This window comes from Corvus moneduloides, chromosome 1 (assembly GCF_009650955.1).
Source record: "Corvus moneduloides isolate bCorMon1 chromosome 1, bCorMon1.pri, whole genome shotgun sequence".
NCBI classification, from domain to species: Eukaryota; Metazoa; Chordata; class Aves; order Passeriformes; family Corvidae; genus Corvus; species Corvus moneduloides.
The window spans coordinates 6,510,467-6,524,352 of record NC_045476.1 but is presented as its reverse complement, the minus strand read 5'-3'; the positions used below and the strand labels follow the sequence as shown (position 1 = coordinate 6,524,352).

Below are 13,886 nucleotides of genomic sequence, written 5' to 3'. Positions count from 1 at the left end.
CCTGTACGTTTTGTTCTGGGTCTGTTGTGAGCTGTTAGGAGATGTGGCTCATCTGTGTACAATACTTCTGCCGTCCTGAGTTGCTGGGGGTTCTGTGGTGTTATGCGGAAGGGTGATGTAGTTACTCCTCCTAGTAAGAAAGTTTGGGGTTGGGCTTCAAGATCTAGAGCAGAACTGAAGGTTTAATGTTCAATACAGCAATTATGGTTCAGGACTGCCTGGCTTCATGTGGGTGAAGGGGAATAGTCATGGGCTGTTTTTCCATAATTGCTTTCAGGCAGCAAAAACTGGCCCCAGACACCGTCTTTCCCCTATTGCCTTCTCACATCCTTCTTCAGAAGGATGAACTTGAGAAGAAATCGAGTCCAAGGCGAAGAACAGAGCACAGGCTGCCTTCCCCACTGTTTTTAAGGGCGAGTGGAAATAAATATAGAGTTTGTCAGTGGAAAAATGTAGTGTTATGCAAACCAGCCAAAAGCTTTATGTATAAAACTATTAAATAAAATGTGTAAACTTAATGCAAATAACATGAAACAATCCATTCTTACTACAAATGCTGGTTGCAGCGATTAGGTATGCTATATGGCCTTCTCAGATGGCATTTGCTGTGGAAACATTAAATTATAGTTGTCAGTACAGTGTATATTTCACTGGTTTTTGACTTGAATTTTTTTTTTCTCTAAGCCAAACATAAATTTGTAGGCTGTAAAATCTCTTCTGCTGATTGGGAAATGAATGTAACCAGCAAGAATAAGTTAGTGGTATAATCTACCATGTTTTCCACTGTTTTTTCAATTTTATTTAAAACCTGCACAACATTAAGAAGGGTTTTTTGTCTTGTTTGGGGAAGGGGAATGGCAAGAAAATATCAGGAGTGGTTATTTCTGCTGAAAGAAGCAGTTATGTTTAATTAATTGAAACCTCTGCTTTTCCTTGGTGTTAAATAGGTCGCTAAAATAGGATAGAGAGTTCAAGGAGCGAATACTCCTCTTTTTTAAACAAAATGTTTAAAAAGGTTTTGTGAGGTACTTTGATGTTTAATACATGAACTGTAGTTTAACAGAAGATCTAAACTTGTCTTTAAATTATTAAATAAACATAAACAGTCATCATCTTCCACTATCCAGCAAGTTTTGCCTCCAAAGCTGTGTTTGGTAATACTGAAAAGGGGTACGTGTGAAGAAGCAGAATTATCATTTATGTTTGTGATGATTGCACAGTAATCCTTGTTTAGTATGGTCTTGTAAATTGCATTGCACACAGATAGTTGGTAGAAGAATAATTGGGATAGGATTTAGAAATAATCCCTGTTCTTAGCTGATTGTGTTCTGTAAAGCTTTTGAGCATTCGTGCACCAAGGGAAGTGATTTCACTCACCTGCATTCCTATCCTTTCACTGGGTGCTGGATGATGTGCTGGGATGTTGTGAAGAACTGCAAGAAATTTAATACTTAAATGCTTTCGTTTCTTTACCTGCCGCTTTGTTCCTCTAAGTGTTAGAAGAGTGTTAACCTTCCTTGCTGTATCTTAATCTTGCTGGAAGAGCCTGTTCTGTCCAGTGGCTGTGATACTCCATTTGCTCTACTCCCTACTCTTTGTTACGGATGGGAATCCATCTCTGTGACCATCTGAGATGCTGCTGCTGGAAACGTTTGTGTCCTTCCCACTTCCAAAACACGTGTCCCCATTCTGGCTGGCTCACTGGTCGGTGCACTCCTGGATGGGCTGATGTGGTGGCTGAAGGGAGCAGTGCAAGACCGTTTCTTCTGGTCACTATGCAGTTTATTCTGGTTGTAATTTTTGTGAAACGTGGATTTTAAGAGACTACACTGGGAGCTTGTAAAGTCACAAGTAAGTGAAGGGGATGCTTCTGTCTCTTGTAAGAAGGCTATTACTTATTTTATGTGTTTTGGGTGTGCTGTCGCTGCTTATGGATAAGCAGGCAAGGGGAAAGATAACCTTGTAATCCCTAGGGTTCCTACTGCACTCACGTTTTTCAGCATTATCCTGAACAAATTTTACAGGGATACCAAGAAAAGTCCTCCTGTCCTTAATCTCTTCCTGCATTCCTCTTCCCCCCAGCTCCTTTGTAAGCTGAGTGGGAGGTTTTCAGACTTTGGTTTGAGCCTCCTTTTAATACTTCTTTTCCTCCTTTGCAGAGACAAAAATGGCCCCAGCTCAATTTGAAGGGGTTGTCTTGCTAAGTACTTAGTCCAAGGCAGTCAATTCCCTTTTTGCAGGAGAGCAACCAGTATAGATTTCAGAGACGGTTCCAGTTCTGCCCGGTTCTTTGATCCAAGAGAACCAAAGGCATGGCATGATAGCGTTTCTTTTGTAGCTGATTTAGCAGATCCAGTCTTGCAGAAGTAGTTTGGATAGACCTAAGTGCTACAACAGACTGTACAAAAAAAGGAAATGCTGGTTTTGAAATGATTTAATCACTTCAAAAAAACGCAAAACCTTTTCTCCCCAACGCAGAACTAAACCCAAACCTTTCAGAATCCTCTGTGAAAGAGGAACTGGAGGGGTTTTGTCTGGGGGGGCAGGCGGGGTGCCCGTGTGCTGGCCTGCATGGCATCCTGATTCAAGGCATGTTGGTTGGGTGAATGGTTGCCTGGGAGCTCTGAGACATTGGAACTGCTGAGATGCCCCAAACCGCTCAAAATTTGTGTACTTGGAATGAGAAGCTCCCAGGGTCTCCCAGGCTTTCCGTCAGCACGCCAGGCAGGTTGCCAAGTAGCCTGAAAATTTGGGAGGCGAATTGCCAAGCTCTTGGCTCCCTTTCAAATGGGCTGCTGAACAGCTGGGAATCTGGATGCCTGGGCTTCTCAACAGCCCACCGTGATAGTTGCTGAAGAGCCAGGCAGGGAAAAAAGGCTGGAATTTGTGGCATAAACCTGTCTGCTTTCCATCAGACCTTGGTTGAAATTGAAACAAATCTGCCAGGTATTTTAGTTTTGACAGGCTGTCCTCACGTGATGACTTTTTTAATGTGATGACATCTAGTCATCTCTCATAACATTTTACTTGATGTGTCAAAATATTGTTTCACTGAAAATAATGTGTGTTTCAATTTCATTGCTTCAGCATCATTATTATTCCATGGAAATTTCTTCCAAGGGTGCTCTGCATGGATCAGTCTCTATTTTATAGTAGCTACTGCCCAGCTTTTGATAGTGTTCTCTCTTACCTCTCTATAGTTACGTGTTACATAGAGCAGACAGGATGCTTGTATCAAAATCTGGCTGAGTTAGTCTGTTGTTTGATCAGTAAAAGTTCATTACTGTATTTTTCTTGTAAGAAGAATCAGAAAAACTTAAGGGGCCAACCACTGGTTCAAGTGTACCTTGCTGGAGACAGAACCTAGAATGGGAAAAAAGGAGAGGAAGCTTCCAGCTCGTAGAAGACTGAAATCATGGGTTAGCTTGAATGTAACATAATTAAGTGCTGACATTAATCCCTCAAAATGAAGTGATTTAAATCCTAATTTTACAAATGCTTTCAGTCTAAACAGAGTTTTTTCCTTATGTTTGCAGGCCTCGGAGTAGAGGAAAAACTGCAGTGGAGGATGAAGACAGTATGGATGGTTTGGAGGCAGCAGAAACAGAAAACACTGTGGAAACAGGTACTGAGAATATAGTGCTGATGCTCTCTGGGTATTGCTTCTCTCTCAGAAATGCATTTAGTTATGCAGGACTTTGGTAGACAAGAAGTAGTTCTTTAATTTTGTAGTCTGAGACATGCATTGTAGTGGGTTCGTAAACCAGGCAGAAACACCAATTAGAGTGTAGTGGTTTGGTTCAAAATATTCCATTACTTACTTATTTTGCTTCTATGAGATAAGAATTAGGAGAAAGCAAAGCAGGCACAAAACTGAAAAGAATATAAAGTTTATTAACAGACCTAAAAGAAAGGGAAAAAAAAAAGTCAGACTAAACCTTCAGAACACTTCTCCTCCTCCCCACCTTTCTCCCTTCTCCCACTGACAGTGTAAAAAGACAACTCTTGAGATTTTTCAGTCAGTTTACCACTTCTATAATAACCTTTTTCAGTTCACTTAGGGAGAGGAGTCTCTCTTGCTCATGCTATGGAGACATCTCCACAAGAAGTTCTCTCATGGCTTCAATATCACAGCAAGCCAGCTGCCCAGGTTGGTTCTTCGCTCGCACATGAAAGTCCCTTCCCCCAACTTACAGCTTTCCCCACAACTGCTTTCGAGGGTCCAGTCTTGAGCTACTGGGGTACCATTTTAAGGTTGAGCCGTTCAGAAACAAAGATTCTTTTCACCCGTGTCTGGGAGCATCTTCATCTCTAGGAATAGAGGTCCTCCTCCTCCCCTGGGAGTAAGGGTCCTCATCACTTTCATCTCTAGGAACAGAGGTCATCTCCTTCCTCGGGAGCAAGGGTCCTCATCAAATTACAGCTACTGTCATTTGCTTACTTCAGCACAAGTACTTTTGCTCATAATTACAGCCACAGTCATTTGCTTGTTTCAGCACAGATACTTTTGCTCACAATTGCAATTTGAATGCTCCACCCCCCCCCCATGTTTTCATGAAATTACAACGGGTACTCTGATATATCATAGTCCATCACCACCATGGCTTTACAACAGATTTTCAGCTTCTAAGCTCTCCTCTTTCTTCTCCCTCAGGGTTTCAGCTCTTCCTTCTTTACTGACTTTGGTCTCTCTCTGGTGTTCTCTTCACTTGCCATCACCTTTTCCTTTCCTCTGACTCGGGAGAGGATTGATGTCTGCAGGCTTCATCTGTTCTGGAGGAAACTTACAGCACTAAAAGGGTTGATCTCACCTGGCCCCGCAGCTGGAATTTCGCTTATCGCTGTTGGTCACATGAACTTTGCCAGGCAGTGGGGCAGCTTCAGCTGAATCTTTGGCCTCACTGGAGAGGGGGTGGGGAGCAGGGCCAGAGCAGCGCTGGGGGGCCGTAGATGGAGCAGGGCTGGGGAGCAGGGCCAGAGCAGGGCTGGGGGGCCGTAGATGGAGCAGGGCTGGGGGGCCGTAGATGGAGCAGGGCTGGGGGGCCACAGATGGAGCAGGGCTGGGGGGCCATAGATGGAGCAGGGCTGGGGGGCCATAGATGGAGCAGGGCCACGCCACGGCCGACCCAGACAGGCAGAGCAAGGCCCAGCCCGGCCCCGCTGGGCCACCTGCAGGGCCCCCCCCCATGTCTGAAAGCAGGAAGGCAAGGGAGCTTTCCCTCTGTTTGTTCTTAAATGTGGTTCACAGAGGCGTGTCAAGCTTCTTAAGTGGCTTAAAAAGTTGCCAATATTCAAACTAGCCAGTTGATAGGTTCTGTTAGGTCACAGAGGAAGCTGTAAGCACCTCTTTGCAAGAGAATCACTTCTGTAGCTGATGGAGCCGCCTTTACTAAAAAACCAAACTGTGCTAAACCATAACATGCATTTGGGAGGATTTGAAAGGAAAAAAACCTTTATTTAAACCTATATTAATTTAAAGCTATTGGAAGAATTGTTTTTAAGTAGTCTAATGCCTTTGTAGTGTAGATATGTAGAGGTTCTTTTCCTACTTTTGCAAGGCTATATCTAATAAAAATAAAAGCTCTGAAGTGGCAGCTGCTGTTTTTGGAATACCTGCCAAAATACACTACTTATTGACCTGTATCTTCAGCTAACTACAGCAGATTATATACCAAAGGGATAACCAGGATAACCAAATGTTAATGCTTCCTGTTGCTGCTTAGGAAACAGGATAAATCTCTGTTCTTGCTTTGGTAAATATTTGTTGTGGTGGTACCCAAATGCTTCAGTTACCAGAGGGAGCTCATTGTTTTGGACGGAGTACTGTTGAAACAATTTGTGATTTCTGTTCTGGCAGTTTAGGAACCTAAAGAGACAAACAGATGAGCCAACACACGAGATAAAGGCCATAGTGAAGAACTGTCATCTCCTTGCCAGGCACGTGTCTGTAGCCATTTGCCTGTTTTTAACCAGGGACTGAGTGTAGAATGATGAAACCCACCAGGAAGGATGGTGCTGTGGCCACTTGGCAGATGTTTGTTGGTTTGACAGAAATAAGCCTTGAAAATGCATTGAGACATAAGGGTTTATAAATTTAATTAGGTGACCCTGTATGTGTAATGAGACAAGTGGAAGGAAGCACAGAGACATGAACAGCAGAAGCTGGTGGTCAGGGCAGAAATGTCTTGGAAGTGCCAGCTGAGTTAAGGGAGTTGTCCAGTTCCTCTCAAAGCTGCTTAGTGGAGGGGGTAAAATGATGAAGTCCTTAAAGATGAAGACAAGGATCTGTGCTTAGTGTAGATGTATAGAGGAAACAAGTAGAGGACCTGAAAAGAGCCATTTTTGCAGCAGCATTTTTCATGGGCCATGCAGGAGGGTGGCTGCTGTGGTGAAAGCCACCAAGGAGGAGGCTGAAATGCTCCTGAGGATGTGCTTTCTGTGTGCTGGTTGCTTGCTTCCTACTTGCTAGATGTGTAATGATGCTGAGAAGGCTTTGTGCTTGTGACTCGAGGCTTTGGGGAATGTCAGTAGTGTTTAGTCACAACTTGTGTTGAATTTAAGTGTTAATGGCATGTGGTGGGAGTCTAGATTAAAGCTTAATACAAGGATGTTTCATTGTTTTGTTCTGTCCATTGTTTTTCTGCCCCTGCTAGTAAACTGCTGGTGGTAGTGAATTTGGGTGATCTTTTGCAGCTTCTACAAGTGGGTAATTACTAGTTAATAAACTTGGAAGTGAAAAATTTGGAGCAGGTATTTTTATGTAGAAAAACAGAGTAGGGGAAAGGAAGACTTGTTCTAATTCTATTATTATTATTACTCTTCCTATCCTACATGGTAGATTAAGTCTTATGGAAATCAGCAAAGGGGACAGAAAATGTGATTGTAAGTGAAAAGTTTTATAAATTTCAAATATGTTTCAATAAAAGAAAAAAAAACTAACCCAAAAAGAAATTAAAACTTAACAACTGGCACACTACTGTGTAGGGAATTCAGTGGTAGCTGTATTTTTTTTTGCTTTTGTCATTATTAACAAAGTTCCTCAACAGAGATCTGAGAGCAGTTTCTGCTCTAGAAGAGAAAGGGACACAGATAATTATTTTTAAGGCTCTGAGAGTGCATATAGATAAGTCTCTCCATTATCTTTTATCAAAATAATCCTGAGTGTCACACGGGGCTGATACCCATTTCTAAAGGTGTGGGCAGTAGGAGCACTGTGCTGGAAATCCCAATGGACCAAGACACCACTGGATCTGCTGCTGAAGTGAGGCACCATCACTTCAGTGCTGAGCCCAGGACAGATTTGCAGACTACTCATTGCTGAAAAGATGCCTAGTGAAAATACATAGGTCTGAAATCCCCTTTTTGCAGGGGAACCAAAATAGACTTGAAAGAGCATGATCATGTTGAGCAGTTTGATAGAGACAGAATCACAATTACGTCATTTTAAAAGTTGGGCACCATGTGACTTGCTTAGAGGTTTAATCATATTATCTGAAAAGGCCTGCTGTCTCAAACTTACTCTAAGCATTTACCTGTGTTAGTACAGAAATGTAGAAGGAGGAATAATCCCAGTTTGTTGCTCTGTTTAAAACTGTGTTAATTAAATTGAAGGGTATTTGTGTACTAGTTTATTAATTTCTACTTCGACTAAAAAGATTTTTGTTTTGTTTTCTTGCAAATAGTGTCTTGCCAACAATTTTCTGCAGTAGTTGGCAAACCAAAACACAATATAGTAATATTACAAAACTTGAAATATCTAAAGATCTTGACATGTGATTTGTGACATATTTTGAGTCTGTGTTCTTAGCTTCTTTTGCAGTGTTTGATTCATATGTTGAGAATAATCAAGAATTCTTCGACTGAGTTTGAGTGAGTGTCACAAGTGCTTGGTCACACTAACTAGTGAATTTAGTGTGAGTTTGGGTTTTTGAGGTTGTTTCGGTTTTGTTTTATTTATGGAGTCTTGCATTACTGGTGCCCTTTTGTGAATTAATTAAGTTTCATAAAATGAGAGAAGTCCATGTTATTAATGTTGTGTTCAGTAATCCCACCTAAAATAAATAGCTGTGCTTAGTGTAGATGTGTAGGGTAGCTGTCAAATCTTTTATGGGGAGGAAAAGCAAGGGGTGTGCAAGTACCAAACATTATTTCCATTTGTAATGTTGACACAAATGTTTGTTTAAAAAAAAAAAAGGCAAAAATTCTTCCCAAAGGGGCTCTTTTGCAATGCTGAGGCACAGTCATTTTAATTGCAGTTCGGGAAACAAGTTACTGCCCTTCCCAAAATTCTGTAATCTCACATGTGAAACAAGGCAGAGTTGGAAGCAGAGCAGGGTGAGCCGTGTGCTGCTCTGATCAGTTCAGTATGGCTGCTTCTCCCTGCCAACTGCAGCGATTCCTGAGCCCTGTCCCTTTCCTGCCAAGTACTAAGTTCACTGTGGTATAGATGAATTCTTAAGGACAGAAAGAGAGGAGGAGGGATTTGGAATTGGAGAAAGGAAATTCTGGAATTTGGAAAAAACTATCTGTTTGGCGCTAAGTAAACTTTTTCATGAAAAAAGGATGTTGACAGCTGCTTCTACTGAATCAATGGATTTTCAGGTTCTTGTAAACCTCAGGACAGACTCCTTTCATTTACCCACCATCCCTGTCTCTTGGTCATCCTTTGCCTCCTCACTTAATGTCTGTTCCTGCTTTTCAGTTTTGTATTGGTCTTTCCAGCTGTCTGTTCCTTCATTTTTCTTCACTGTGGTTCCCCCAGTGATATTGCACTGGTATTTCTCTCTCCAGCTGATGTTGTGGTTACCCGTTCTTTCTATCATTTTGGCACCACAGCATCGTAGTTAATGATGGCTGGGGCCTCTGGGGATCATCTGCTGCACACCCCTGCTCAAGCAGAGTCACCTAGAGCTGGCTGTCCAGGACCATGTTCAGACAGCTTTTATCTCCAAGGATTGAGGCTCCACAGCCTGCCTGGACGACCTGTGCCAGTGCTCAGGCACCCTCACAGTAAAAAACAGTTTTGTGATGGTCAGAGGGGGCTTCCTGTGTTTTTGGTGCCTGTTGCCTCTGGCCCTGTCAAGACCTTCCAGCTGTGTCAACACTTTCCACCTTTCTGGTTTTCAGTAAAATACTGTTTGCTGCACAATAATGTGTTCCCCTCTGGGTCCTCTTGCGCTTCTCATCTCCATAAGGGTAGTTTTCTTCTGATGAGCGAGTTTCTAATGGCCAAAAAATACAAATCCAGAAAATTCTGGAAAGCATGTGGCTTTGTGCAGTTTATATGCAAATATAAAACTGCTAATCCGAAGAATGAAATAATACACCACATAGCTCCTGATAGGCTTTCTGTAGGTTTGGTAGCCCTTTTGCTACTAATGAAGACTTGGCTTCTGTTTCTTTTCCCCATCTTCTGTTAGCTTCAGCAAGTTTCTGTACTTGATATTTTCTTGGCTCTGCATTTAAGTTGAAACTGAATTCTGTGTGTTAATTATCTGATTATTCCTTGTTTTTTTTTTTTTTTTTTTTTGAGAACACTTGTGAATTACCCCAACTCATCCTAGAGTCTGTAATTCTTCCTGTTTGTGTCTCATAAAAATGTTGATATTCAAATCCTGATCTGGGAGAAATGCAATAAAGTAAGTTTATTTGAACTGCTGAGTCTCTTGGGAAATTAATAGTAAATCCATCAGGTATTCTGTTTACTATCCATACCATGTCAACCAGCTCTTAGAGCAGTACTTTCTACCAGACTCTCAACCCCCCAGGGTGTTGAGAGGCTTCGGAATTGATAATAGATAAAAGAGCCTGGATGATTTTATCAACCAATAGCTCCTTATCTGCATTATTGTTGTTAGTAATATTTTTATCAGACTCAGTGACGTTGCCTGGCCAGTTGATTTCTTGTCGGACTTCACATTAACTTCCTGAAGATAAAACTTCCTCTGACCAGCCTTGTTTGTGTCTGAGCAAAGCACTGAAGAACCAGAAACAAACACTTCTCAGTGGAGGAAAGTAATTCATGAAGAAGTTGCCAGGGAATTTTGGACTAATTCAGAATCTCATCAGCTTTGAAGCAGCCTAAAAAGCATTTTTCTAGAGAAAGGAAAATTTCTGCAATATCCTGCTTATTAAAGGAAATACAGACATCCTTTGCAATTTTGTGAATCCTACAGAGTAGAGTCTCTCATTGAGGCAAAGTAAAACACACCTGAGAGCAAGTCCTGGTTTGGGTGAACGGATGGCAAAAGATCTTGGCAATGTGTTAATACCAAAGTAGTTTTAAAATCCAGGCAGATACTTTGGCCACTTACAACCCATCCTTTCTAAAATTAATGAAAGGAAGAATTAACACTGCTGAGGGCTTGCTTTTAGATTAAACTTGGAGATATATATTTGTGGCAAATATGTGCTTAGAAATGCACTTAAATATTTTTAAGGCAATTAATATTCTGTGTAGTCATTAGAAGAGGAGTGATTTCTTCTTTCTTACAGCACTGACTCCTACCTGCTCAGCCGCTGGAAAAATTAGCAGAACTGAAGTATGTTGTTGTAATTATTATAAGCATCTTAATATTTTTGCTTTATATTCTGGTAATTTGTTTGTAATGAGGAAAGCAAACACAAGAGGAAGTTATTTGATATTTGCATTTAAACCATTACAGGCTTACTCAGTTAATGCCATTTATCATCATGCACACTTAAGATGGGCCATTTAGAAAAATCTGATTTATTTTTTTTGCCTTCTGACCGATATCTCTGTCTCGGGTGTTTTGAGAGCTGGTGGCATCTGTTACTTCCAAATGAATTTTAACTTCACTGAGATTTTCATTCTGGAGGTTATTTCTGAAATGCAACTTCTTCCTCTTTTTTTTTTTTTTTTTTTTTCTCCCTTGCTTATTCAATACTGCTTTTGCAGTTTTGGTATCAACTGTGCTTTGTTAAACGTAATCCAACAGGTTTTGGAAGTTTTCAAAGACCGAGAATATTCCTCTTTTCTATTACCTTGACGCTTAACTCTGCTGCTGTGTCGTTAGTGATGTGATGGAAGAATCTTCATGGGCATTACCAGTCAAATACATTGAAATAGTAGCATATGTTTTGTGTGCTAAATGCTCTTCTCCTCACTGGAAAAAGGGCTGTTCTGTGTATGTTTTAGTTCACAGAACCACAGAATGGTTTGGGTTGGAAGGGACCTTAAAAATAATCTTGTTATATCTCTTCTGCCATGAGCAGGAACCACTTGCTAATTCTGTGGACCTGTCTTAATTTTTGCTACAGTAATGCTATGTTGAGACTGGCTCTTCAGTTTGGTAAAAGAAATAGAAGAGAAATTCTGCTGATGAATTAAAATCGCAGTATAAACCAGGCTGGTGTTGAAGTCCCACAAACACCTACCCTGGTAGCCCTTCTCTAGGTCAGGTTCAAAGGGAAAGAAAGTAGTGAGTAAAATGAACTTATTTAAGATAATAAGAGAGGTACCCATTTGCAGGGCATTGAAGAGTGACCACAGAAGATTAAATGACTCTTAATTCAGTAGTAGTTCATGTAAAAGAACATGCAGGGCAGAATTACCATCCTGCTTTTATGTAAACAAATAATCACTGTCAGATAGCTTTTGCTACCTGAGCAAGTGGTGCTTCAGTTCTTCTGAGAATTGCAGAAGCTTTCATAAGTCAAAGAGAGAAACAAATTCTAGGAATTACTGGCAAAGGGATAAGCGGAAGAAAGCGTCAGAGAGGGGTTTTTTTCTTTTTACTGTTGCTTTATAAATCCTTGGCATGTTAAATGCCACGTGCAGTTCGGCTTTCCCTTCTCCAAAAGGATGAGCTGTAATTGGGGAAGTACAGGAAAGGCCAGCGAGTATGACAAGAAGTAATAGCTTCTGTGTGGGGATCAGTTAAGGTAAAAGCCTTCATTCAATCTGAAGTGATTTCACTGAGAAAGAATGTAATAGGGTCTAAAAAATGATGAGTGGTGTGGAGAAAACAAACAGGGCACGGTGATTCATTTTGTTGTGCAACACAAAAATTAGGGGACATCAGGTCATGTTCAGAGAGTACAAGAGCCAGGTGCATTTGCACTCAGCATCTACTGCAATTACAGAATTCATTGTTACTGGATGCTTTGGGCATGAACAACTTGACCTGAGTTTCAAAAAGACCTAAACAAATTAGTGGAAAAATAATCAGATGAGTGCTGTTGAATACCACTCCTAGCTTAGGAAGTCCCTCAGTCATGGAGGTTCCATGGTTATCCATAATATGGTGTAATGTTTTTAGGGTGACCAGAATTAGTTTAAATGGTCCGACATTGAGAAGCTTGTTTTTATTTTATAACTAATACAAAATTTGCACAATTATTTTCTGTATGAAATTTATTTAACTGTTGAAAGCAGTTAAGAGCTCACTTGAATGAAAAGTATCAAAATATAGAGTGGAATGTACAAACCAAGAATAACTGCAGGTTTTCTTCTCATCTCCATCTAACACCTGTTGCAGTAAGTAAATCAGAGACTTACAGGATGGTTGGGGTTGGAAGGGACATTAAAGATCATCCAGTTCCAACCCCCTGCCATGGATAGGGACACCTTCCCCTAGACCACATTTCTCAGAGCCCCATCCAACCCAGCATTGAGCACTGCCAGGGCTGGGGCATCCACAGCTTCTCTGGGCAACCTGTGCCAGGGTCTCACCACCCTCACAGGGAAATATTTTTTTCTAATAGTTAATCTTAAACTACCCTCTTTTGGATTATTGTAAAAGATTTCTGCACCTAGGAGATCTCTGCACATGACTTCCTCAGACACTGGCAGGAGAAGTGATGTTTCTATCGAATTGTACCTAGAGCAGTAACAGAATTATGAACTCTGAGTAGTGGAACTTGTTTTGTTCCTGAATTGGGACAGTGAGTGAACTTTGTAATTATAATACTGGACAGTGTCATGATTTATCCCAGCTGTTGGCCAGGTACCATGCCAGGTGCTCCCTCAGCTCCTGCCCTGGTGGGATAGGGAGGAGAACTGGAAAAAGGTGGAACCCCTGGGCTGAGATCAGAACAGTGGTGAGCCCCTGGCACAGCTTGCCCAGACAATCTGTGGCTGTCCCATCCTCAGAAGTGTTCAAGGCTGGGGTTGGATGAGGCTCTGAGCAACCTGGTCTAGGGGAAGGTGTTCCTGCCCATGGCAGGGGATTTGGAAGTGGGTGATCTTTAAGGTCCCTTTCAGTCCAAACCATCCTGTGATATACTTACTGGACATGGTGTTCTATGGTGTGGAGTACCCCTCTGGCCAGTTGGGGTCAGCTGTCCTGGCCGTGCTGCCTCCCGGCTCCTTGTACACCTGTTCGCTGGCAGAACACGGGAAACTGAAGAGTTCTTGCTTTAGAGTAATCGCTGCTTAGCGAAAACTAAAACATCCATGTGTTACCAACTTTAATCTCACCCTAAATCCAAAACGCAGCACTGAACCCAGTACTAAAAAGAAAATTACTATGCTAGCAAAAAGCAGGACAGGTAGACATTTTAAATTCATAGTTTGCATTCCCTTGTTAAGGTTTCTTTTCATATTGTTGGTATACTGACCTGGTTTTTATCTGTCTAAACTGCTGGAGCATTTTGGTGTTTGTAGTTCGCAGACCCCTTTGAGGCTGTATAAAGCACCTGGTCCCATTGGCTGTTTCCTGACACAGCACTACCCCTTCCTTGTGCAAAAATAAGTGTTGTGTCTGCCTTTAAAACTTGTTACTCCCTCTTGCAGAACATCTTGGTAAGCAACAGTTGAGACCCCTGGGATGTTCCTGCTGTGTTGGGTGATCTTCGTATTTTCCAGCCTGCAGTACTTTCTGTTTCTAGTGAAGGTTTTGGAAGCTCATGACATGTGCTTCATT

At 41.6% G+C, this 13,886-nt stretch overlaps 1 protein-coding gene across 8 annotated transcripts in view; it reads left to right on the top strand.

Annotated features, from left to right (window-relative positions):
* The window catches only part of KMT2C (lysine methyltransferase 2C), a 193,872-nt gene that overhangs the window by 44,354 nt on the left and 135,632 nt on the right, over positions 1-13,886 (top strand). For all 8 annotated transcript variants that reach the window (XM_032098772.1, XM_032098805.1, XM_032098830.1 and 5 more), the window contains one exon: positions 3,537-3,625. In XM_032098772.1, coding sequence (XP_031954663.1) covers positions 3,537-3,625 — 89 coding nt within the window. The remainder of the gene's footprint in view (positions 1-3,536; positions 3,626-13,886) is intronic.